The sequence below is a fragment of the Kryptolebias marmoratus genome, linkage group LG18 (genome assembly GCF_001649575.2).
Source record: "Kryptolebias marmoratus isolate JLee-2015 linkage group LG18, ASM164957v2, whole genome shotgun sequence".
Taxonomy (NCBI): Eukaryota; Metazoa; Chordata; class Actinopteri; order Cyprinodontiformes; family Rivulidae; genus Kryptolebias; species Kryptolebias marmoratus.
In genome coordinates this window covers 9,572,512-9,594,785 of record NC_051447.1, presented here as the reverse complement: position 1 = coordinate 9,594,785, position 22,274 = coordinate 9,572,512, and the positions used below count along the sequence as shown (strand labels likewise).

At 41.9% G+C, this 22,274-nt stretch overlaps 2 protein-coding genes across 3 annotated transcripts in view; both read right to left on the bottom strand.

The window, feature by feature from the left end:
• tigarb (TP53 induced glycolysis regulatory phosphatase b) overlaps positions 1-1,421 on the bottom strand; it is a 30,971-nt gene extending 29,550 nt beyond the window's left edge. For both annotated transcript variants that reach the window (XM_025004949.2, XM_017411645.3), the window contains exons 1-3: positions 1,323-1,421; positions 1,043-1,080; positions 280-401 (exon numbers count right to left, since the gene is read on the bottom strand). In XM_025004949.2, the coding sequence (XP_024860717.1) occupies positions 280-401; positions 1,043-1,080; positions 1,323-1,354 (192 nt within the window). In that variant the 5' untranslated portion in view covers positions 1,355-1,421. The remainder of the gene's footprint in view (positions 1-279; positions 402-1,042; positions 1,081-1,322) is intronic.
• A 1,889-nt stretch (positions 1,422-3,310) lies between these two features.
• LOC108233174 (G1/S-specific cyclin-D2-like) lies at positions 3,311-15,250 on the bottom strand. Its single transcript, XM_017411457.3, has 5 exons — positions 15,056-15,250; positions 14,012-14,227; positions 8,839-8,998; positions 6,681-6,829; positions 3,311-4,658 (listed from the first exon to the last, which is right to left on the bottom strand). The coding sequence occupies exons 1-5, from the start codon at positions 15,248-15,250 to the stop codon at positions 4,494-4,496; spliced, it is 885 nt and encodes a 294-aa protein (XP_017266946.1). The 3' UTR covers positions 3,311-4,493.
• Between the last annotated feature and the right edge of the window lie 7,024 nt (positions 15,251-22,274).

The following is a 22,274-nucleotide window of genomic DNA, read 5'->3' as shown; positions in this document are numbered from 1 at the left end:
GAGCAGTGAGTCAAAGACCACAGAGACATGAATGCTCATACAAATATTTCTTATGTGGTCATCAGTTGCCTCTCGCATCCTGGTTTTTTTTTCCCCCCTCCTAAAGACCAACACATCCTCGTTTTTCATCCGACTTTCCGTAAATTTGTTAAAAGCTCTGACTGGAGTGCTGCTCACTGGTCACGTAGCTTTTTGGATCAATGCCTGCCGCTTACAACATCTTGGGGATTTAAGCTTTTACCAAGCACAGATGGTTGATGTTGTATGTAAGTGTCTTACCTGCATGGCTCGCTGCAGGTTGCTAACAAACACTTTGTTGAATCTGACGTCTTTCAGGTACTGTCCGACTGCTTCCCCCTGCTGCACGCCCACTTCTGACAGAGGAGTGTCCACTCCCTGACCTGAAAACAAGGTTCTCAGTCTGAATTAATGGAATCAGGTTTAATCCTTAATCAGACTTTTTTTTTTTTTAAAGAAATATATTCTGGAAATCTTTGAGCTAATAAAACTAGAACAATGCATCATATACTGCTGTGTCAACAGAAAAAAATAACAGACAAATTTAGTACTTTATGTTAAAAAGATTCATTTAATTTAATCATTTTTGATGTTTACTTCTCAACAATAAATGTACAAATATCAAAAAGAAGGGATATGTAAAGAAAAACCTGTTACACATCTTTCTTTACGACCAGTCCAATTTAAATATACTTTTTTAAAAAACTTGACTTAAAATCACTATTTCTATCAATATTTTATAGTTTTACTTCATCTACAAAGATACTCGTGTAAATTTCATTAATAAATTCATTTATTTTCAGTGGTTCTTATAGCTAAATCCCAATAAAGGTTATATTTATGGCTGTATACAATAATATTTCCATTTTTTTAAAATAACCTTTCATAAATACACACAAAGGAAAGCAATAATTATGTATATATTACTTTAATTATTTTAAAGAAAAACTTAAATTTTTAATGACTTTCTCCAAGGATAAATAAAGCACCAATTCACTCATTCATTCGTAGGATTGACGCTTACCTTGTAGCAGCTTTTCTCTGTTGTACTGCGTCTCACCACTGTTTGAAAACAAAATCATTAATTTGCCGCAATTTCAACCATTTAAAAAACAAAAACGAATAAATTTCTTTATTTAAACAGGCCGATAGTTTGAACAGTTCGACTTTCTGTTGCCTAACTTTAGCTAAGTTAGCCGGCAGATATCAGCCAACATGCCTCAACTAACAACCGAACAAACATTCTGTTTATTTAAAGCAAACAAACAAAAATTAAGAAAATTAATCAATAAATATCTACTTACTGTCGTACCAACGTTAAACTGAACGTGAGCATTTTAACGAAGCTTTCCAATGCCCTCCTGCTACTTCCTGGTTACGTCATCAGAAATGAGACGTCGCTGAATTACGTCATGACGCCATGCAGCGTAACCTTTTAAAATACTTCCTGTGCTGAGCAAAAAAACCCAAACTACATTAGAGGAAACTATTAAAATGTGTTTTAAAAACAATTTGCTTTAACTATTTTGACTGCTGTAGCGTATTTTAAAATAACACTACAACAAAAGGATGCTTATAAATTATAAATTCCTGCAAAACATTTATCAAATATCCTGATGTAAATGTGGTTTTACCTATTTTATTGAACAGTTGTTTTTTTTAGGTAACTTGAAAAACAAAACTACTTAAACCTAAAATCAGACCATTTGATTTGTATTGTTTACTTAACATAGCTACTCAACATGAAGCCTTTGTAAGTTGCCCTCCTGTAAGACAAAACAATTTAAAAGACAAACAAGACGAGTGATTAAAGCCAATTTATTGAGAACAAATCATTGAGGTACACTGTGTGGTTGCTCATACGGACAGTGGGAGAGGGATTTGAAATCCAACCACAGAACAATTGCAAAACTTTGTGTAAATAGGTACCTCAAAAATAACATTTCATTTTATTAAAATGAACCAATCCAAAGACGTTTCAATAGAAAACTTTTTTGTTGTTTTTCTGATAAATGTTTAACAAAAACAGGAAAAGGGGTTTTTTTTGTTTGTTTGCTTGTTTTTTTTTAATAATAGCACCAGATATATGAAATAAGCCTTTTTAAATGTAGGCTGCAGGCACTTCTTTAGGTGGTATTTGGCAGAGGACATTTCTTGACAAGACAGAATTTTTTTTTTTTTTAATTAAAAAACAAAAAAGTTAAACCCGTCCAAGAAATCACCATGAAGATGTGGTGTGAAGTGTGATGAGGTATTGGTGAGATGGGTTCTTGCTCTATCAATCCAATTTAAATATCCTGAGGTACACGAGAAGCAGCAAGAATATGATAGAACAAAGAAAGGACAAAAATACAACTTCAACAATAAATGATTAAAACATGCTAATCAAATATGACTGCAAACAAGAACGTCCAGTCCCGCATCAAACTGTTACTGTCCCTCTCACACAAACAAAAAAGCTGACTTGTTACATTAAAAACAAAAAAACATAATATAGCAGCACACAAGTGACACAAAGGCATTTTTGTGTAAGACTAGGAAAGAAAAGCTTAATAGCAGCAAGAAACTGTTGTAGATTATCTCTTTCTTTGGAAATGTACAAACATTTAAAAGCCTTAAACATTTTTGTTTTTTAAAGCAATGGTTTTGTTTTTTGTTTTTTTTTTTTTTTGGGGGGGGAGAAGACATTTTTGGCTTTTAGTACAACCGAACAAGCATCAATACAATTTAGAAACTACATTTAGATTCTAAAACATATTATGGATTTCAAGCATTTATGTTAACTGGTTATATACACGGTTCAAACGGCCTTGGTGCCGGTTTCAAACTGCAGCTCAAAAAGCAAAGGAAGATTATTCAAGGAAGTACGTCACTCTCAACAGACCCAATGCAAAGAGGTTAGGAAGCTAAATGGAAATGGGGGGAAAAGAAAAGAAAAAAAAATTCAAGTTTAGGGTTAAATAAACACTGAAGTCTACATGAGGCTTGCCTTAGTTTATATGATATACTATAACGCTGATTCTATGACTATTCACCGGTCGAGGCAAAGCTTGGAGACAACATGCATCACCCCATGGGAATCCAGCCCAGAAAGAAATGTATAACTTAAAAGAAAAGTTAGAATAAAAACACCACCCCTCCCCTTCAAAAAAAAAAAAGGATTTTTCTTTTTTAAAATTAACCACCGCCCCCTTACGCATCTTAAGGAGTGTGTTTTAAAAGTGCATCATTATTCCATGGCCCCCTCTCCACTACAAGCTCCATGGGATAATTTTATTTTATTTTTATTTTCTAAAGGAGAAACTGCAAAACGCCCAAATCGATCCCGAAGACGGCGAGGGATCATTTCTCCTCCCGTCACTCCTGTCTCGTGCAACTGCAGAAACGTAAAGCTCAAAGTTACCTTCCTCGCTGCCGTTCGCAAACGTCCGGCTCAAACTTTCCTATTTTTTTTTCCTTTTTTCTCAAAACCACTTTCCACATGCTTTCTGTTTCAAAACATTTCAAAAAACCCATCTAAACTGCTTCTTTTTCCACTAAAACCTTATAAAAATAACTTGCCTGAACTCTTTTTTTTTTTTTTTTTAAACATGGCATCAAAAATACCCAACTAAGCTTCAAATCGCTTCCAAAAACAAAAAAGAAAATAATAAAAAAAAATCAACTGTGCTCCAACTATGAGCTACACTAAAACAGCACAACAACGTAGCCCTGGTTAACTCGGAACATGTCAACGGGGTCCTTTTTAACTTCGCGCTCTGAAGCTGGCAGGGGAATCCGTAGCTTTTGAAACAGTAGCCACAGCTTTACTCCTCAGAAGCGTTTCACCTCCTCCTCCTCCTCCTCCTGTGAGCGGGCCCAGCCCACTCCGAGCCGCCGCTCTTCCTCATAAATAGTAAGCATCTTCTAGTTGGACATCAGTTCAGTTTGCATGCTATACACTGAATGATCAGCATTTAAATTACTGCTGTGTGGATTTTCAGATGAGGAAAATCTCCGTAAAGCTCTGGAAGAACTAAAAAAAAAAAAAAAAGGCGCTTACTGCTCACTAAAGACTGTTAAACTAAAGAAATTCTAACTAAATATATATCATTTAATTGTTTTATCAAAAGAACTATGAATATTTAATATAGTTTTATTTTTTTTTCAAGTATGAAAATATTTTTAGGTTACCTCTCTAGGAACCTAAGCTTTCAAGGATTACAGTCTTTTTTTTTTTTTAAATAGTTTGTTTGATTACATGTGACCTGTACAAAAGGTGAAACTACGCCGTAAAAAACAAGGCGTGAACGAGGGGAGGGAGAAAAAAAAAGGTGAAAAACTATAAATTTCTTAGGATCTAAAAGTTCATAGATTGTCACACCGTCAATCAAGGGGCAGCTCGTGGATAATGGCAGCGGGCGCCCCCCCCTCGCTCCCGTCAGTTCATCGGTCGGCAGGCGCGAGTGCTGTGCGACTCCGGCGACGAGGGGAGCTCATAAGTTGACGTCACGCACGTCTGTCGGGGTGCTCGACTGGTCTTGCTGCTCCCTCGCCTTGCTGCTGCCTCGGACGCCACTCTCCTGGCAGTACTGCTGGCCCTGCTGCAGGCTGGAGGCCAGCACGCGCTCTATTTGCTCCTGGCACGCCCTCAAACAGTCCTGGAACCAAACAGTGGGGGGGGTTTAGTTGTTAAACAACACGTTTCCATCCAACATCTTTTCATTCTGGAGCGAATAAAACATGTCTTTCTAGTCTGCTTTATGTCCACTTTTTGTTCACGTTTGGCACCATTTAGCATTAATTTAAAGCGTTCCTCAACCTAAATCTAAACGCTTCTTTAATCAGATGCTTCAATTTTAACTCAACAAATTGTAAAACTTCAAAAACACCAAGTATTAAAAGCACATAAAATGTAAAAAAACAATTATCTGTAAAAATGCACCAGTCCAAAGCTTTAACACTGAATGCTCCACTGGTTTTTGTTGATTTTTTTCCCTCCAAACAGTTTGTACATCTTTATGTAGACACTAGCGTGCAAAACCCTGGCATTTCTGCTGCATTTGTTCAGTTTTATTCACATGCTTGGCATACCAGCGGGGAATTAAACGTCTTGCAGGTAGGTGGTCCTGTCTGCATCATGACCAGAACAATGAGTGCCAAGCACCCCCCCCCTCGATACCAACAGCAGAGAACAGCACGCTGCGCAGCGGGTACAGGAATTGTCTGACATGAGACTCGTTCCGTGTCTGTGGAACGAGCAAAGGCTCACAGGAGGGAGTTGTTGGCGAGGGGGTCCACCGGGCAGCAGAGAAGCACATCTGAAACACTTGATTCTTTCCCCCCCACCCCGCCGACCCCCAGCTTGGGTTTACGGCACGGTCAGCCTCACGTGGAGGTCTGGAGGAAATGGCTTTGACCTCCTGCACCCCCGACCCTCTGAATTTGGGTGTAAAGCACAATGCAGAACAGTGGGACCGGATGTTTTTGGAAAACTTTTCTTATGAAAGGGGATCCTCTCTCTCTCTGCCGACCCCCCCGCAGGTCTGTGTGTTGAACATGTGGGAGGTCTGCCTCCCTGAGCTGACTGCTGCAAGACCCTCGGAGAATGAGCCAAAGCTTGCAAAAAAGGCCAGCATTCCTTTAAAATGTACCGATAATTGGAACCCTATGGGCTGCTGTCGGAGCGCCTGTTGTGACGGCGAGGTTGCGGGGCCCGTATTATTACTATGGCAACGCAACCGCAAACTCGAACGCAACAGCGTTTCTATGGATTTTCAAACCGAACAATTAATATTCATCACAAAAGACTAAACTTTGAGTAATCTGCATTTAAAATCCTACACCTTTTATAAAGCTTAGTACGGCCCACTGATCACCTTTACACCTTTAGGCTCGTTAGGTAATAAAATGTCACAGAAACCCGTTTACTTCCATTATGTGTACAGGAAAACATCTGATAATGTCATACAAAAAGATGTTGACTTCACCATGACAAACAAAAGCCTCTGGAGGTCCCTGAACTGATATTAAGTTGATAACATCTACACCCAGAACAGACAAAAAGCTAATTACTGCACAACATCATTACGTGGGAATCTAGAAGAAATACATCGCTTTTGTCCAATCATACCTTTTGTATCCATTTATAATATATGTGAACAGGATGGTAACGTTTAGTTACACTCAACCATGTTAACTGAGTATTTTAAAGGTGAGTTCAGCTGTTTTTATTTATTTTCTCCTGCAAGTTTGACGACAGCTTGGATAACGCTCCGCTTCTTCACATCAATTTCATGAAAGAAAAAAAAAGATGTTTCTCGTCTTTACTGCAAACATCTTCCTCCAGCAGGAGGGGTACACAGCTAAAGTGGGAGGCATTCACAGAAACTGCATGCGTCCCCACCACAAGAATGTGGGCTCCGAGTTTTTAGGAAGACATTCCCTCTGCCGCTGCTCTTTATAGCAGCAGTCTGGCTCTCCGGCCAAGAACCCAGAGCTAGCTCTCCCTCTCTCTCCATGAAAAGTAAATAGTTTCAGTCTGCCACTACTGAAGTCATCCCTGTTGTTTACTAAAGAGTGTTTTATGCTGCTTGCGTGCGATAATACAATCCCCCCCAGCCATTAGCTCGGCATTGTTTTGGCGCTGCTGAGTGATCACTTCCGGTGTGTTTGACACTCACCACTTCAGTGTTGGTGATCTTGGCCAGCAGGTCTGTAAGGTTGTCCCGGCTGAGCCTCTGGTCATTGTGGTCCAGCTGCAGGCCACAAACAGCTGCTCCCATGCTGCCCGTGGCTATCATGGATGGAGGGTTCATGGCGAGACGGTCGTCTGCCGGAGAAACGAGAGTCGATGCGCAAATTAGGCAAACTGAAAGCAGCGTCAGTCCAGAGGAAGCGCACAAGACTGAATCGGCTCCACGCACAGGACCCCCGATTTTCCCACAGTCTGGATTTCAGCAGCAGGAGCCGTTTTGAACCTGTGTGGTTTCCTTCTTAGAAATCTCAGCTCTGATTACAAAAGCAGAGAAGGAATCCTCCTACTCACGGAGCGGAGCGCTCCGAGTTCATATCCAAGTCCGAGAGGCTGAAGCGACAGCAGACCCGGGTGGAAGAACGAGCAGCTACGAAGAACTGGAGTAACTTCATCGAATACAGTAATAACATCAAAAAAGCAAGATAAAAACCGGTTTCTTCACAATAACCTGAAAATGACGTTCCACTTCTGTGCGACTATGCACTGACAACACTAACACCAACGGGCCAGCTTTGCAGGCACGGGTTTCTTGTTCTCCAGTTCTCGTTTCTTATAAACTTCTATTTCTGTAAATTTACATGATGTATTTAAAACAGCTCAGCGTCATAAATGCTCTCCAGAAAGCACTGCCTGAAACTGCGCTCTAGTCAAATCCTTCAAACGATAGCGGAACGACGCTTGATTTCTGATAAAAATAGACCGCGCGTGCATAATTCAACCCCTTTTTGACTCTTCTTTTGTTTGGTTTTGTCAAGCTTCCTTCCCCTCAAAAAACACTTTGAAAGCCTTCAATGGAAAGAGTCAATTACCTGCAGCAATAAAAGCAAACGGGCCTGTTCTGGTTTTTCGGCATATACTCACGAAAAGGAATTGACACACACTTGTTAAGGGCCAAACAGGGCTTTTCTCAACATGGCGCAAGCCAGTTCTGGTGGCCCGATCGACTTTGACTGCACCCAGGAAACCATGTGTCCAAAGGAGGAGCTCCTCCAATAATAGAATAACTTCTCAACTCTGTATAAAACTCCAAACATTTACATTACTGCTGAAACCACAGCAGGCCTCCCTTTCCTTTTTTTCTTCTCCCCACTGTGGCTGCTTTGTGCTTTGATATAAGCAGCTGCTTATGAATAGCAGAACCACTGAAACACACCCAAATATATATATATATAATTTTATATACATATGACATGGATGCTGTGCTCAACAGGGCATGAAAGTCATTAAAGGAATCTTGTTTGCTCAAGTAAACAAGTACCAATTGGTCAGATCTGACCACAATGACGTTAGTGCGGAATTTTATCACACCCAAATGACCTCCTTTGTTTAATTTCCTTCACTGAATTAGCTGAAAAGTGTTAGGAGATAAAAAAGCAGCCTTGTGACAAAGTCTCATGTGTATTAGGTGATCTTGCAATAGTGTTTTTTGTTCAGGATGTGAAAATATTAAAAGGACTCCTTGTATACGTAAAGGAATGCCATGAAAACGTAGCTAAAGGAGAGGCCTGAGGGGACGCAAGTTTTGTTTTTTGTGTGCTTTCTTTTCTTTTCTTTTTTTTTCCTTTTTCCCCCCCGTTTCTTTTTTCAGAGACTCCAGAGTTTATTTTGGATGTGAGGCCAGGATGGGAGGAGGAAGGAAGATCGCTGGATTGCTGCCAAGACTCTTTAAACCTGGAAGCTCCCCCCGCCCCGTCAACAAACAATGCAGGGCGAGCGGCGCAGGAGTTCAGCTGCACCTCAGTCATTCGGCACGGCACGTCTACACGAGTGCGGCTTACAGCATCACGCAGCGACTGCGAGCGAATGTAGTTATTCTAAACACGGAACCGATAGGAGTTCCCCAGGCACTTAGCTGTAGCAGCTGTGAAGAGGGGAGGGAAAAAAAAAAGTTTACTAGAGGCTTTGGAAAGACATGAAAGTGCACAAAGCAGTCTGCACAGACGAAAGACATCACAGATGACTCACGATGAGAGAATGTTAGTGTGTGTGGGAATATTCTGGTGGATGTAGAGGGGGAAAAAAGGCAGCAAACTAGTACAGGAAAAAAAAAAAGAAGCACCTTTAACGTTAGGCAGGGGAGTTACCTGTGGCACAAAGGGCGATGAATGTCAGCGTGTGTTTGCGGACCATCGCCAGCTTGTCTTTGGGAAGGGGCAGCCTGCGCATGATGTGCTCTATAAAATCATTGGGGATGACCGAGGCAATGTTCCACTTCAACTTCCCAAGCACCACCAGCTCCCACTCCTAAAACACACATAAAAAGAAAGGAAGTTGAGAAAATATGAATGAGTCAGTTCAAACTGTGATTCCTAGTAAAATCTCCTCAGTCAGGGGGTTAATTGGCATGCGGCCATGCTTTCATTGACCGTGAAAAAGATCACAGTCTGTCCCTTTTCCCAGAGGAAACAGCTCTGTAAGAAGAGTAGCATTTCTTCATTTTATCTCTCCTCGCTGTATCTTATTATCTGCATGCCTCTCTCATCCCTCGCATCCTTTGTGTTCATATCGCCGGCATGTGACAAGCCTTGCCCTATTTAGAGGGCCTGCCAATGAGACAGCAAGCCCCTTCCTTCCTGTCACAAGCCTCAAACAGCTACAGTGAGTTTGCACTGCATGAGCAGCAGCACAAAAAGGACTTCCATTCAGTCGGTCTCCGCGCAAACAAAACCTGCACACATTTCATCTTTAACCCCCCCGTCGTTCCGTTATTTTGCATATGAGAGCAACAAATTCGCTCGTCTTTGAACATTTTCCTGTTCTGTTTCTGTTATAATCAAAGCGATGACGTGACTAATGCATCTCTAAAGATGTCAATAGAATATTGTGGATTTACGTGGGAATAAAAACTGCTTTTATTAAGAGTCATACAACTCCTGTGGCTCTCAGGACATAAAAGTTTTGATTTTTATGTCTGAATGTTAATGAAAAACCATGTAAAATATATTAAAGCACAGGTAAACTCGTAAACAATTTTTTTAAAAAACACCCACATCTGAAAAGTGAAGCCAATGCTGAAGCCTTTCGAATTAGACACTAGGGGCAGGCTTCAAAATTATTCCTGGCTTTATATCGTCCTTAGGTTAATAATACTTAAACATATGAAAAAACTAAGATGCTGACGTCACAGAAAGCTCTTGTTTAATCAAATTTTTGCTGTTTTGTTAAAAAAAAAATAAGAAAATTGGCCGGACCAATTCCACTGAACATTTTATTTTAAATCAACGTACAACAAAAAAAAAACATTAAAGCAGAAAGAAATAAAAGAAATACTCATGAGGGGGAGGCTCATGACAAAGTGATTAAATGCTAACAATGGTGCCCCTAAATTTGCTGAGGTGTTGACTTTAAACTAATTTGAACAGATATTGAGTGAATAGAGGTGGACGTTAAAGTTTAGGTTGTCTCAGAGGTAGCAGACCTTTATAGTTACCTACAGGACATCGGGTCTCAGTCTGTCTCCACCCCTATCCCAGCTAAAGCCATTTAGGAGTGAGATGTTCGGCTGCTGGGAATGAAACCTCATTGAGCTTGATGTCCTCAAACACTGTAGTAACCAAGTCATCACAAATACTTTCCTGCCCTGTAGTCTGTATCCCACCGAGCTGCAACCGTTGACGACATACACTTCCTGCAATATCACCCAGTCCCGAGATTTCAAAGCCAAAACAACATAGTATTGACTCATTTTGGAGTAGAACTCTCTCTTCTAACACTTATCTGTGATTGGGTTGTGGAGGCAACAGGTCTAGGAGGAAAACCCAGACACCGTCTTCCCAGCGACGCTCTCCAGCTTTTCCTAGGGGATCCATATGTGTTCTCAGGCCAGAGAGGATACATAATCCCTCCAGTGAGTTTTGGTCCACCCCAGGGTTTTTGCCTGGTGGGACGTGCCTGGAAAACCTCAGAAGGGAGGCGTCCAAGAGGCAGCCAAATAGGATGCCCAAACCACCTCAGCTGACTCCTTCCGGTACGGAGGAGCAGGGGCTCTAATCCAAGCTGCCCCAGATGACAGAGCTCCTCACCCTATAACAAAGTTTGAGCTTGGCCACCCTACGAAGGAAGCTCATTTCACCCCCTTGTATCTGGAATCTTGTTCTTTTGTTCAAGATGCATCCCTCATGACCGTAGGTGAGGGTTAGAACACACGAACCAGTAAATTGAGACATTTGCCTTTCGACTCCAATCCTTCTTCACTACGACAGACCGAAGCATCGCTCTCATTGCAGAGGATGAGGTCCCGATCTGTCTCCTGCTCCATCCTATCATCACTCGGGAACAAGGCTCCCAGATACTTGAACTCTTCCACTTGAGACAGAGTCTAACTCCTGACCCGGAGGGAGCACTCCACCTTCTTCCTGTTGAGAACCACGGTCTCAGACTTGGAGAAGGCGACTCTCACCCAGCTGCTTCACACTCGACTGCGAACCACCCCAGTCCAGGCTGCAGGTCATGGACTGAAGTCGCCAACAAAACGCAGAGAGAAGACTCTGAAGGGCTTCACCAGACTTCCCCAGTTCACCCTCACTACTCGTTTGGGTTTACCAGGTCTGTCTGGCAGCCTCCATCACCACCAGGTACCCAGGTGTCCAAGACATAGGGCCACAAAATTACAAAATGGATCATTGATCTTTGGCCTCTGGTGTCCTGGTAACAAGTACACATTTGGACCTCCCTATCCTCAAAACATGGTGTTCGTTATGGACAGCCTATGCCCAGGACAGAAGTCCAGTAACAGAACAACACTCTGGTTCAGATCAGGGAGACCGTTCCTCCCAATCACTCCTCTCTAGATGAGTCCGTCATTGCCCACATGGGAACTAAAGTCACCCAGGAGAACAACAGAATCCCCAGATGGCACCCCCTTCCAGGGTACCATCCAGAGACTCCAAGAAGGCCGGGTAATCTGAACTGACGTTTGGTAAATAAGCACCAACAACATCAGAACCTTACCCCCTGCAGCTGAAAACCGCAGACAGGCGACCTCCTTGTTCCCTGAGTAAAACTCCAACACCGAGGCGTTCAACCAGGGGCTTGTAAGTATCCCTCACATCCGCCCATCGCCTCTCTCTCTGGGCAACTGCAGAGTAGGAAAAAGTCCAGCCCCTCTCCAGGTGTTTGGTTCCAGAGCCCAAGATGTGTGTAGAGGTGAGCCCAACTATATCTAGTTGGTATTGTTCAACCTCACTCACCTTTTTGCTCAGGAGAACGGTGACAGTACACATCCCTAGAACTAATCTATAATGCCAGTACCCTCGCAGATGTTTTGAGACGTTTTGGAAACTCCCTAGCAGATGGTTTTCTGCAATTTGTCGCCAACAGTCGCAGCCCAGTGAGATACTGGCTTCATGGCCTGTGGAGTTTTGGAGAATCCAACCTCCACTACTGAATTTTACCATTCCTATATTAATTTCAGATCTAAACGACTGAAATTAATCCATCTGCCTTGGGCAAAAGATGAGTAGTTTGGCGTCCACGATTAATATTTCAGCTCGGCTAAGGAAGGCATATATTTTCAGGCAGTGGTAAAGCTGACACTTTAAAGGTCACGTAAAAACCACAAGTTGAGGGCCGTCCGCTTCAACACGACTGTTTCCTGTGAAACGGAATTTAGGGAAGCAACTTGCATCAAATTTGGTGTAAGAAGCGAACAAGAGCAAGTTTTGTGGGTTTTCTCGAATGAGAAAGCTGATTTCTGAACATGCAGTTGAGCTTTTACATGATATTTTCCAATGTAATGTTTTATTTTTTATTTTGCTGTTTGAAGGCCAAAAACCGAGCACAAAGTAGCTCCATTATGCCGGGATTAGGGCAGACAGCTTTTCCACTGATATTTCCAAAACTCACCAACTAACATTAAAGTATCATAGATGGCTAAATAACTCTACAAATCAACAGAAACATTTATATTTATTTAAGTCACTGGAAGGCTAAACTGTTACTTAGAAAAAGAATTGAGCTACCAAGTTAAACTGACAACTAATTAGCATTTGAAACAAAGGTGACTGAAAACCACTTCATAAAACTTGTCATTTCCTCTACCGTAAAGCAAATCCCCTAAAACTCAAATGTAGTAAGCAGCGAAACCCCAACGCTACGCCGGGGCAGTCCCTCCCCCGTCACCAAGTGCACCTTCGACATCTGAAATGTTCGCCGTCGTTCTCGTTTGTGTCGGTTTCCTGCACACAACCTGCCGCCAGCTTCTTGCTAGAACCCGTTTTAGCCCTGGATACGGGCGATTGTAAGATGAGCAGGGTGGAGCCTCCCAGCCGACCGTGTGCTCACTTCCTGAACAGCTGCCTTGAAAATCCCTTCTCTGATATTTTAATTCATTTCTTTAGTTACCTTTAGGAAACGGATACAACGACTCAAGTTTAGCGTGCTTCGAAGCAGCTAAAACAAAGCCAACTGCTTATATTGAACTGTTATAAAAATGTTAGAAATTTTAAAAAATGTCACGTCTGAGTGGTATTTGTTGTGATAAAGATGTTAAATGTATCTGCCCAGCAGTTCTGAACTAAGATATATTTAGCTTATACTTAGAAAAATGCAAATAACCTTAAAGTGCAGCACTGATGTTCAAAATAAAAATAATAATTGAACAAAATTAAACATTTCCTAGCTCATAGTGAAATAGATCAGGCACATTACCATCTCTAGCGTAAATAAAGCAATCCTAATTGTTCTGATAAGGATTTTGGCATTTTTGCCAAGAGCTCAAGGACAATTTTGTGTGTGGACAGAGGAAAATGAATGCTGTTTTCAGCCAATGGACATAAATAATTAAATCCACACAAAACTGCTACTCTGGAGAACGTGTCATATAATGAACAACGTTCCTGCACCCTGTCCTGAAGCTTGAATGTTGTTCCTCACCTGGAAGTATTCCACTAAATGATTCAACGTAAAGGTAAGAGTTTTGAGGGGAAACTAAAGTCGCCTTTTCAGCCCTTAGAGAACCCTACATGTGTTCGAAATCCCTAAATCTGAAAGGATATCCACGTCTTGTGCTGCATTGTTGGCACTAGATGGCATCACACCCCTCTGCAGTCCACATGGACCTACAGCAGGGATTTGCTTGTGTTGTTCAGGGTTTCACTTGTAAAGAAAAAAAAAAGAAAAAAAAGGGATACTTCCTGTGAGACTAATTCAGCTCTAGGCTTTATGAAATCATCCCCCCTAAAAAAAAAAACGTGACGTTTTATGCTCCCACAGAACGAGGGAATGAATGAATGGGACGTTTGAAATCCCAGCTCCTACCAGCAGATCTCGTGGCGTGACCGAGTTGTCCGTGAACATGCAGAGTTTCTCCGCCGATATGGGCCTGCAGTCCTTCAACTTGGAGGCCAGGAACATGCACACGGCTCCCAGGAGCTGCAGATAGCTCTTCCTCGTGGGCATCACCGCCAGAACTCGGTCCAAGTAATTAATGGCTAAAGGGAAAACGTCTTCATTGCTGTTCTCCTCCTCACAAACCTGGGGGAGAACAAAAGGGGGACATTTAAATCAGCGGAGTTCAATCAAACTGGTTTTAAATCAGGGCACGAGTAGTTTAAAGATGGGAGTTTTGCATGCAGAATAAAAGCTGTTTCCTTCCTTTAAATGTAACTGGTGATTCGTAAAAGGTAAAACAGGGTTTCATGACTCTTTACCCAACAAATTAAAGTCAAAACAGAAACAAATTAGTTCAATAGGAAGTCGTTCTGCTCCCCCCCCTCTCGTATTTCAAATCATCTTCCTCGTTGGGTTCTGCCTCATGTTTAAACACTAAATTAAAACACCCTTTAAATAAAATTTAAAAACTCAATCAAGAGGTGTGAAAAGTGAGCGAAAAAACGTTTCAGACAGTCGCAGAAAACAGGAGCTTGAACTTTTTTTTTGTGCTGAAAAACTGAAAGCACTTTCCCTGCAGCACGCTGCCCTGCCTCTGCCTTCAGCTTCAGTCACTTTTTAAAAAATTAATAAAAATTATTGGGCAGGAAAAACGTCGGGATTCACCGGCATGTAAATTAAGCACGGCTCTTCCACTGTCGTCTAAGCTAAGTAATTAGCAAAAAAATGCCAACACTTTAGCTGTAAAGCAATGTAAATAACGAGCTAGGCTCATTGCATTTTCGCCTTTAGGAATTTCCGACTCCCCCACGCCTTTAGTGAGTCATTCTCATACAATTGAAAGACACCAGAACCACTCTTTTTTTAACCGAAACACATTTTAAAGCCACGTTTAGCCTTAAGATATCAGCAAACTTAAAAAAGCGCATTAGCTAAAGCAGTTAGCCCAATAATGCATAAGTTTCCACAAACCTCATGCATCCAACCTGCAACCATTCGTCTCATATAAGGCTGAATATCCTTCTGAACCCGCTGAAAATACGAACATTGTGGTAAAAAACTGTCCTCAATTGTTAATAAACTTTGCAACACCCTGTCATCATAAAGGATGTTTGGGTCACGCTGGGCTTTCACGGTAATGTCCGACTCCAGGCAATAAAGCTCCATGGCTCGGGCCACTTCCCGGCTAATTTTTGATGCTAAATAATATATATATGTATATATAAAAAAATAAATATAGTCAGAAGAGTTTCGGCAGCGGACAGGAGGAGCAGAAGTTCCCAGGACGAAACATGAGGCTGAGACCAGGCTCGCTCCAGTCCTGCTGCCGCTCCGGTTGCTGCTCCTTCCAGTCTGCCCGATGAAGCTGCCGCAGCGGCAGGAACTTCCGGTCAAAACTAAGGGGCTCTTCAAAATAAAAGCCGTTGACGCGACTTCCGGTCCGACAAATAAATAAATAAAAACATTTAAATGCAAGCGTAACAAAGTGCTCAGCAAAACAAGTGATATTAACCATGACAGCATGAAACCAATGTTAAACATGAAAAATTTCCACAAAACTGTAAAAACAGAAATAAAAGCAAAGGCGTCAAAATTCAAAACAAACTATTTGGTTTGACAAATGGCCCCAGGTTGCCATGAAGATTTATTCCACGAATGACTGCCGGTAACGTTCAAAATACAGAACACTAGCAGAAAGCTAGGGGTGAAACACTAGGTGTGCAAAAGCAGCAAAAGTGTATCTAAAAGTAGAAAAAAGCTAGCTAAAAATAGCAGAATTTAAAGTTAAAATAGCAAAAGGATAGCTAAAAGTAGCATGAGGCAAAAAAAAAATTAAGTATGCTGAAGTAGATTTCAGAGAGAACAATGTTTTTGAAGGAATTGAGGATCTCATTGCATTTCTACAGGGGCGAATATTTCTTCCAGGTAACCAGTAGAATCACAGTGACAGCTGAATTGTGAGAAGCCTGCTGCTCATATTGATATTAAACATCCAAACTTGGTCTGTATCGCAGCAGTTCTTACAGGAACTGACTTAGCTGCTCCTCCTTATGGGGCGCCGTTTGTAAAGGAGCTTGTGCTAAAAATTCATGCCTAAATTTTGTCACATTTAGCTTCTGCTAAAAATTCATGCCTAAATTTTGTCACATTTAGCTTCAAACACTGTTTAAAAATGTAGTGTTGATTTTCTGATGTCACTTTTTACAACATTTAGATTTAACATTTAACATTTAGCATTTAGATTTATATTTAGTATGTAGCTGTAACAATTACATGCAACTAGCTAAATGTTGTAAAAAGTGACATCAGAAAATCAACACTACATTTTTAAACAGTGTTTGAAGCTAAATGTGACAAAATTTAGGCATGAATTTTTAGCAGAAGCTAAATGTGACAAAATTTAGGCATGAATTTTTAGCACAAGCTCCTTTACAAACAGCGCCCCATACCTCCTTGGCTGAACTTGGTGTTTATAAAGACAGTTGAGCCAGGATATTCTAAAAAAATAATAATTATAATAAAAAAGGCTCAGCTAATCCCAGCTTTCCTCTCTTAATAAAGTCACAACTGTAAATAAAATGCTGGCCTTTTGTAGGCTGATGCTTCAAGAAAGTAAGTTCTGAAACTAAAAACATCAAAATAAGACAACACTTCTTTTTAACAATATGATTTCTGCAGTAAAGAAAAACTAAAGTATCACTAAAGCATAAACCATTGGTCGTTTACAATATAATATGCAGTTTAGGTTCTAAATCAGCACTTTGCAGTGTCTGCCATTAGGCTCATAAATCTCCAACCCAGCTGGCCCAGCGTTTTCGACAACACTCCAATAAATCAGAGGACTGGGTGTAAAGAAATGACATGAGCTCTTTATTAAATATTTTTGCTTCGAGAAATAGCAAGCTGTGACTGTAAGTGCCGGGAGGCGTGAAGTCAGAAATGTTTAAGTTCTCCGATTTTAAATTGCAAGCCGACGCTGTCCACTTATGTCTTCTTCAAGATGGAGGAAAAAACACGCAACACCACTACATTTCTACTGAGTTCGCCTTGCTCTGGCAGACATTTCAGTCCTTTTTAACATGACATTGGGGGAATAATTGATATCAGTTGAAATTTATCTCTCGTGATGCTTAGACTCCAAATGTAAACTACAGACTGAAGATATTTTTCAGGAAGTTGGGGCTTCTGCTCACTACTAAAAGCCTCGTTTAAACAATATATTTGAATTAAATGTGGCATTATCTTCTTTACAATCATCAGAATTGCCAAAAATCTCTATAATAATCATGTTACCCTCAGAGCATGTGTTGCAAATAAATCTCAGCTACCCCACATTCAATTTTAGCACAACATCTGTAAAACTCACTGAGTTATAGCCATTTTTGCCTTTCTAAGGTCAGTTATCTGTGGCAGCCATCTTGAATTGGAAGTAATTCGTTGCAGGTGTGCATCCAGTGATGATTTCTGAAAGTTTCATTCAAATTCATCCAGTGATTCATGGGATATTTTGGCAACATACACACAAACATGAGGAAAAACGTTATCAACTTCCTTTGGACGTTAAGATTTGTTACAATGTTCATTTTTTTCTTTATATTTTCATCTGTCCACAGATTTAAAGGCCTGTCTTATGTGGTTCGATAGTATAATACCTGTTCTTTTAACGTGAATGTCTGGTTAAGTGGCTCCACATGAGCAGCAGTCCACAGGATACAGTCTGATATGACTTGTGTCAGTGGGTGCGGACAGCACGTCGATCTCTTTCCAGAGTACAGTTTTCCATAAAGGAAGTCCTCTGGCACGGCGGCAGGCACAGGGATGGACCTGCAAGGCTGCAAGGATAGATGTCTGAAAGCGCTGCTGCAAAATAATGAGAGCGTAATAGAAGAGGAAGTCACGAAGGCCATTTCGGTCCTGCAAAAGCAACATCATCATGAAAAGGCGTTGCAAAACATGCACGTTTCTTTTTTTTTTCTTTGTTTTTTCCTCTGAATCTAAACTTAACTTTGATCAAAAACTTACTCACTGCAAAGTCATGAAAGGCAAAAAAAAAAAAAAAAAAATATATATAATCTGCACAGTTTATATTTTTTTCCCATCAATGGATAATATGTCCTTAAATTAAACATTTCTAAACAAAAGTTGTGACCGACCTGCCTCTATTTACCTACAGAAACAGCCGAAGTGATTGAAAAGAATCACGTTAAACTTACCAGACATTAGGTAAGTTCATTTAGCTTTCACATGGTTTTCAGCAGATTCAGCTGAGTGCTTTGTTTACACTAAGTGCGTACCTGCGTTTCAGAACCTGCACACCAATATATCTGGGAACACTACTGGAGTGAACTCTTTCAAGCTGCACCGTTTGAGTTCGTACTTCGCAGCGAGTACCTTTAAGTCAAATGAAATAAAAGGAGCGAAACTGAGTCGCATCAAAAACTTCCCCTTTTTTTTTACAGCTGCCAGCAAATAGCTGAATGGGATATGGAGTTTCATTGAGAAAAAAAAAAACAACACAGAACACTGCCGGAGCTATTATGAGAGCAGACTGTGAAGTGAGAACGGGAACAGTCTGTGAGAGAATGTCAGAGTTAGCGAGATTAGTTCTGCTTCAAAAGAAAGGGCGTCTTTGAACCGATTCATTACACAATTGAGATTTAATGTTGGGTTATCCAGTTATCTTTGCTTTGACAAACCCCGGGGGTCGAGAGTTTTGTCTGTTGGAGAGGCCAAGGAGGCCAACGCACAGACACTTGAGGGAAGCGGAGGTGTTCGTTGGATAAAGCAGCCTCACCCCGACGCTGCTGCTTTGTGCATGTGTCCTGTGATAACACGTCCGCTGCTGTCACACAGAGGTAACAGAGAGGGCCCGGTGCCCTGGGAAAACGTGGAGCAGCATGAAATCACCTTGATCCAAAGATTCCTGCTGCATACCAGTCTGCTGAACCCACCAGAGCGCTGGGGCCTCGCAGATAGGCAGGCGGCCGCGGATCAAGAGAGAGAGAAAGAGACAGAGGGGGAACAGAAAAGGTGGAGGGTGACGTGCCGGGAGCTCTGATTTGGATCTTGGGCAGAGAGGAAAACAAGCCGGGCTTGTTTTCCCGTTTGCCGGAGCCGTTCCGAGCTTTAAAACGGCAGTGAGGTGAGCCGGACTCACATGCAAATCACCCCACCCTCCCTTCCTTCCCTTCGTCCGTCCTGAGGGTCGTTAATGTATACAGGATGTAAAAATAGGATTAAAAAATCAATTCTTTCTCTAAAAATTAGACAAAAAAAATGAGTGAAAATGCAACAAAAGGGCAAAGAAAACCGTAGATGTTTGTTTATAGACCGCAAGAAATTCTGGCTTCATGGAAAGGAAATATTAAAGAATTAAAGGGTAAACGCTCCTCAAAGGAGTGCATATCGCCCGCCGCAGATATGGAGTTACTGCTGCTTTGGTCAAATCTTGTATTTTCATTGAAGATCTTGTGAGTGTGAGCTGTGTTAGCTGCTGGAGGATGTGTTGAGAAGGACTCGGCTGCCACCACACCAGACTTGAGCTCGATACAGGTCATTTTGAGGTCATTTTGTTGTGGAGACCATCTTGAATTGGGTGGATTTAAAGAGGTTAACCCCTCGTTGATGTGTCTCTAATGATTACTTTCTGTGGGGGGTTTCACTGACACCTTCTGAGACATCAAGAGGAAGTCGCTCCACGAGGGAGGCCCCCCCGCGCTCGGATGGAAACCCAAGATTTACTTTGACGCGCTGCCTTCAGGGCCGAGCCTGATTACAGGTTGCCCATGCGCTCTGAGTGGAGCCGGCTGTTTGGGTTTTTACTGACAGCAGCGGCGAGGGTGCTATGGCTGGAATGCAGCGGTGTGAACAGCGGTGAAACCCTTCTTGCAGAGCTGACTGATGGCGGCCGCTCAGCCAGGAGGGGAGGTGAAGTGGCTTCTTCTCTCTGTCGCGCTGGAAGCTCTCATCTGGGGCGATGACGCGCCGCTGGAAGTGGGCCAAACTCTTCAACATGAAAAGAAGGCAACAACAACAACGACAGGAAAAAAAGGCTGCATGTTCTTGCTCTTTCACATGCTATTCTGGTCCCGTTATCAGCAGCGTGGAGTGTCGCACACCCGGCAGAGGTGTCGCACATCAAAGCCTCCTGATCTCTGCAGAGAGGGTGATTTCCAGCAGGACTCCAGGGAAGCATGATGGACACTTAACTGTTTGAAGCTGCAACCCGACAGTCGCAGTGGGGTTTCTTTTTACCCGGCATCTCATAATTATGTTTTCTGAACGCGTAAATCCTTCTCCTCTAATGGCGGAGTAACTCCCCGCCACGAATCCGTCAGATTTGATTGGAAACTGCGGTGTGGAAGCAGCTAGTTTGCGCTCCGCTGCGGAGCAGGACGAGAAAACAAATGGGCCCGGGAAGAGGAGGGTGTTTCCCCCTTCTGCGTCTTAGGAATGTTTTGGCTAAACTGAAAGCCGTCATTCAAACTCAAATGCCAACATTTGAGGAGACAATGAAGAGATAGAAGGCAATATCCGGGCTTGGTCTGCATCCCCGAGCACAAAAGGGGTTTCTATTCTTCAATTTGGGCCTGGGTCACTGCCGAATTTCTTCCCCCCCTTTCCTTCATTACGTCTGTGTACAAGTCTGACGTCCAGCAGCTTGCATCCTTCGCTCCGACCAGGGCCTCTGAGAACATTCTCCTATTCTCTATGAACTCAGGACAAACAGCAGACCGAAGAGGGGAGAAGGAGAGGGCGCACTTTAAACAAAAGAGGGTCTATAGCGTCTCAGAACAAGAGATTTGTGCTGTAAAATGGTCAACATCATGGCTGAATTTAAGGGACAGAAACTTGGATCCTTACTATCAATCTTGAATACACTAAAGAGGACATCAGGGGATACAGTAATGGGGAAAAGAAAGCGCACCCTCTTGTAATTCCGGGAGTTTAATACCAGGACACAATACAAAACGATCTGCTTTTTAACAAATGTTCAAATTTCCCCCCCCCTTCAAGTTGGACCGAACTGGGTCATGATGCAACGGGACAACGACCCCAAAGCACACCAGCAAACCTACAACAGAACGGCTCAAAAAGAAAAGAATCGAAGGTTCAGAGCTCAACCCGACCGACGGGCTGCGGTGGGACCTGAGGAGAGCTGTGCAGAAACAAGTGTCTGCAAAACAACAATGATCTGAAACAACGTTGTGAAGAAGAGTGGGTCAGAATTCCTGCACAACAATGAGCAAGACTTATAAGATCACACAGAAAGCGACTACTTCAAGCTACCGAATCCTGGGGAACCATGGGGTGAATTCAGTTATTTAACTTTAACCAGAATACTTTGCCTCATGTTTTACATACCAAGATTAAATATACCTACTTCTTCTTGAGATTTTTTTTTTTTTTCGTTTTGTTTTGTTTTTAGATGTTTCTGTGGCTGGAAGTTGCCCAACTCTGGAAACTCCAAAAACCACAGTTTTTTTTTTTAAGTATTACATTAAAACAGGAACACATTACTTTGTGAATCTAACAGAATATATTTCAAATTCAACATTGCAACAAAGACATAAAAATAAAAAACAGAACTGTAGGGTCAAATATTACTTCTAATCGCTCTCATACTTAATTATTACTTATTTGTGTAACATAAGAGAATCAGGAGGTTATTTCACGCCACAAAATCCATGAATCTGGTAAAAAATACTAATTTTACACTTTATGTGTCTGTTCCCAAAATGTGGACAAACTTTAATAAAATCTACAACTGGGTAACTTTTAGAGTCAAGCCAGTTCAAGATGGCTGACACAATCAATTTACCTTAAAAAAGAACAAACACAAAAATTGCTACAAGTCGAGTTCCAAGCCAAAGTTCACAAAGAACACGTATTTCCTCAGTAAAAGAAACTTTGCACAAAATGGAAGCCTGGATTTCCTCACAATCCACTCCAGCTCCCAGTGAATGAAAGAATGAATGAAGAAATTACTAAGAGGAGATTTATTTTGCCTTTCTGAGGGGGAGGGATGCTCTTTGCTAGCACGTCTGTTATATAACTCCGCTTGTTCGGTTCAAACAGTTTGCCTCTGAAGTTCCCCCAACTTTTCCTGCGCATTCGCCTCAAAACATGCAGATGTCTCAGGGGCGGCGCAGGAGGCTGGGAGTGAAGAGGGAGGGCTGGGGGGGGGGGG

What these genes read in the sequence shown, in the direction of transcription:
- LOC108233174 (XM_017411457.3), bottom strand. Translation starts at nt 15,250, where the DNA reads ATGGAGCTTTATTGCCTGGAGTCGGACATTACCGTGAAAGCCCAGCGT. An exon ending in CATCGCCCTTTGTGCCACAG is followed by an intron (nt 6,830 to 8,838) that starts GTAACTCCCCTG and finishes TTTCTCCGGCAG; the next exon opens with ACGACCGTCTCGCCATGAAC. An exon ending in AGATCACCAACACTGAAGTG is followed by an intron (nt 4,659 to 6,680) that starts GTGAGTGTCAAA and finishes GTTTGGTTCCAG; the next exon opens with GACTGTTTGAGGGCGTGCCA.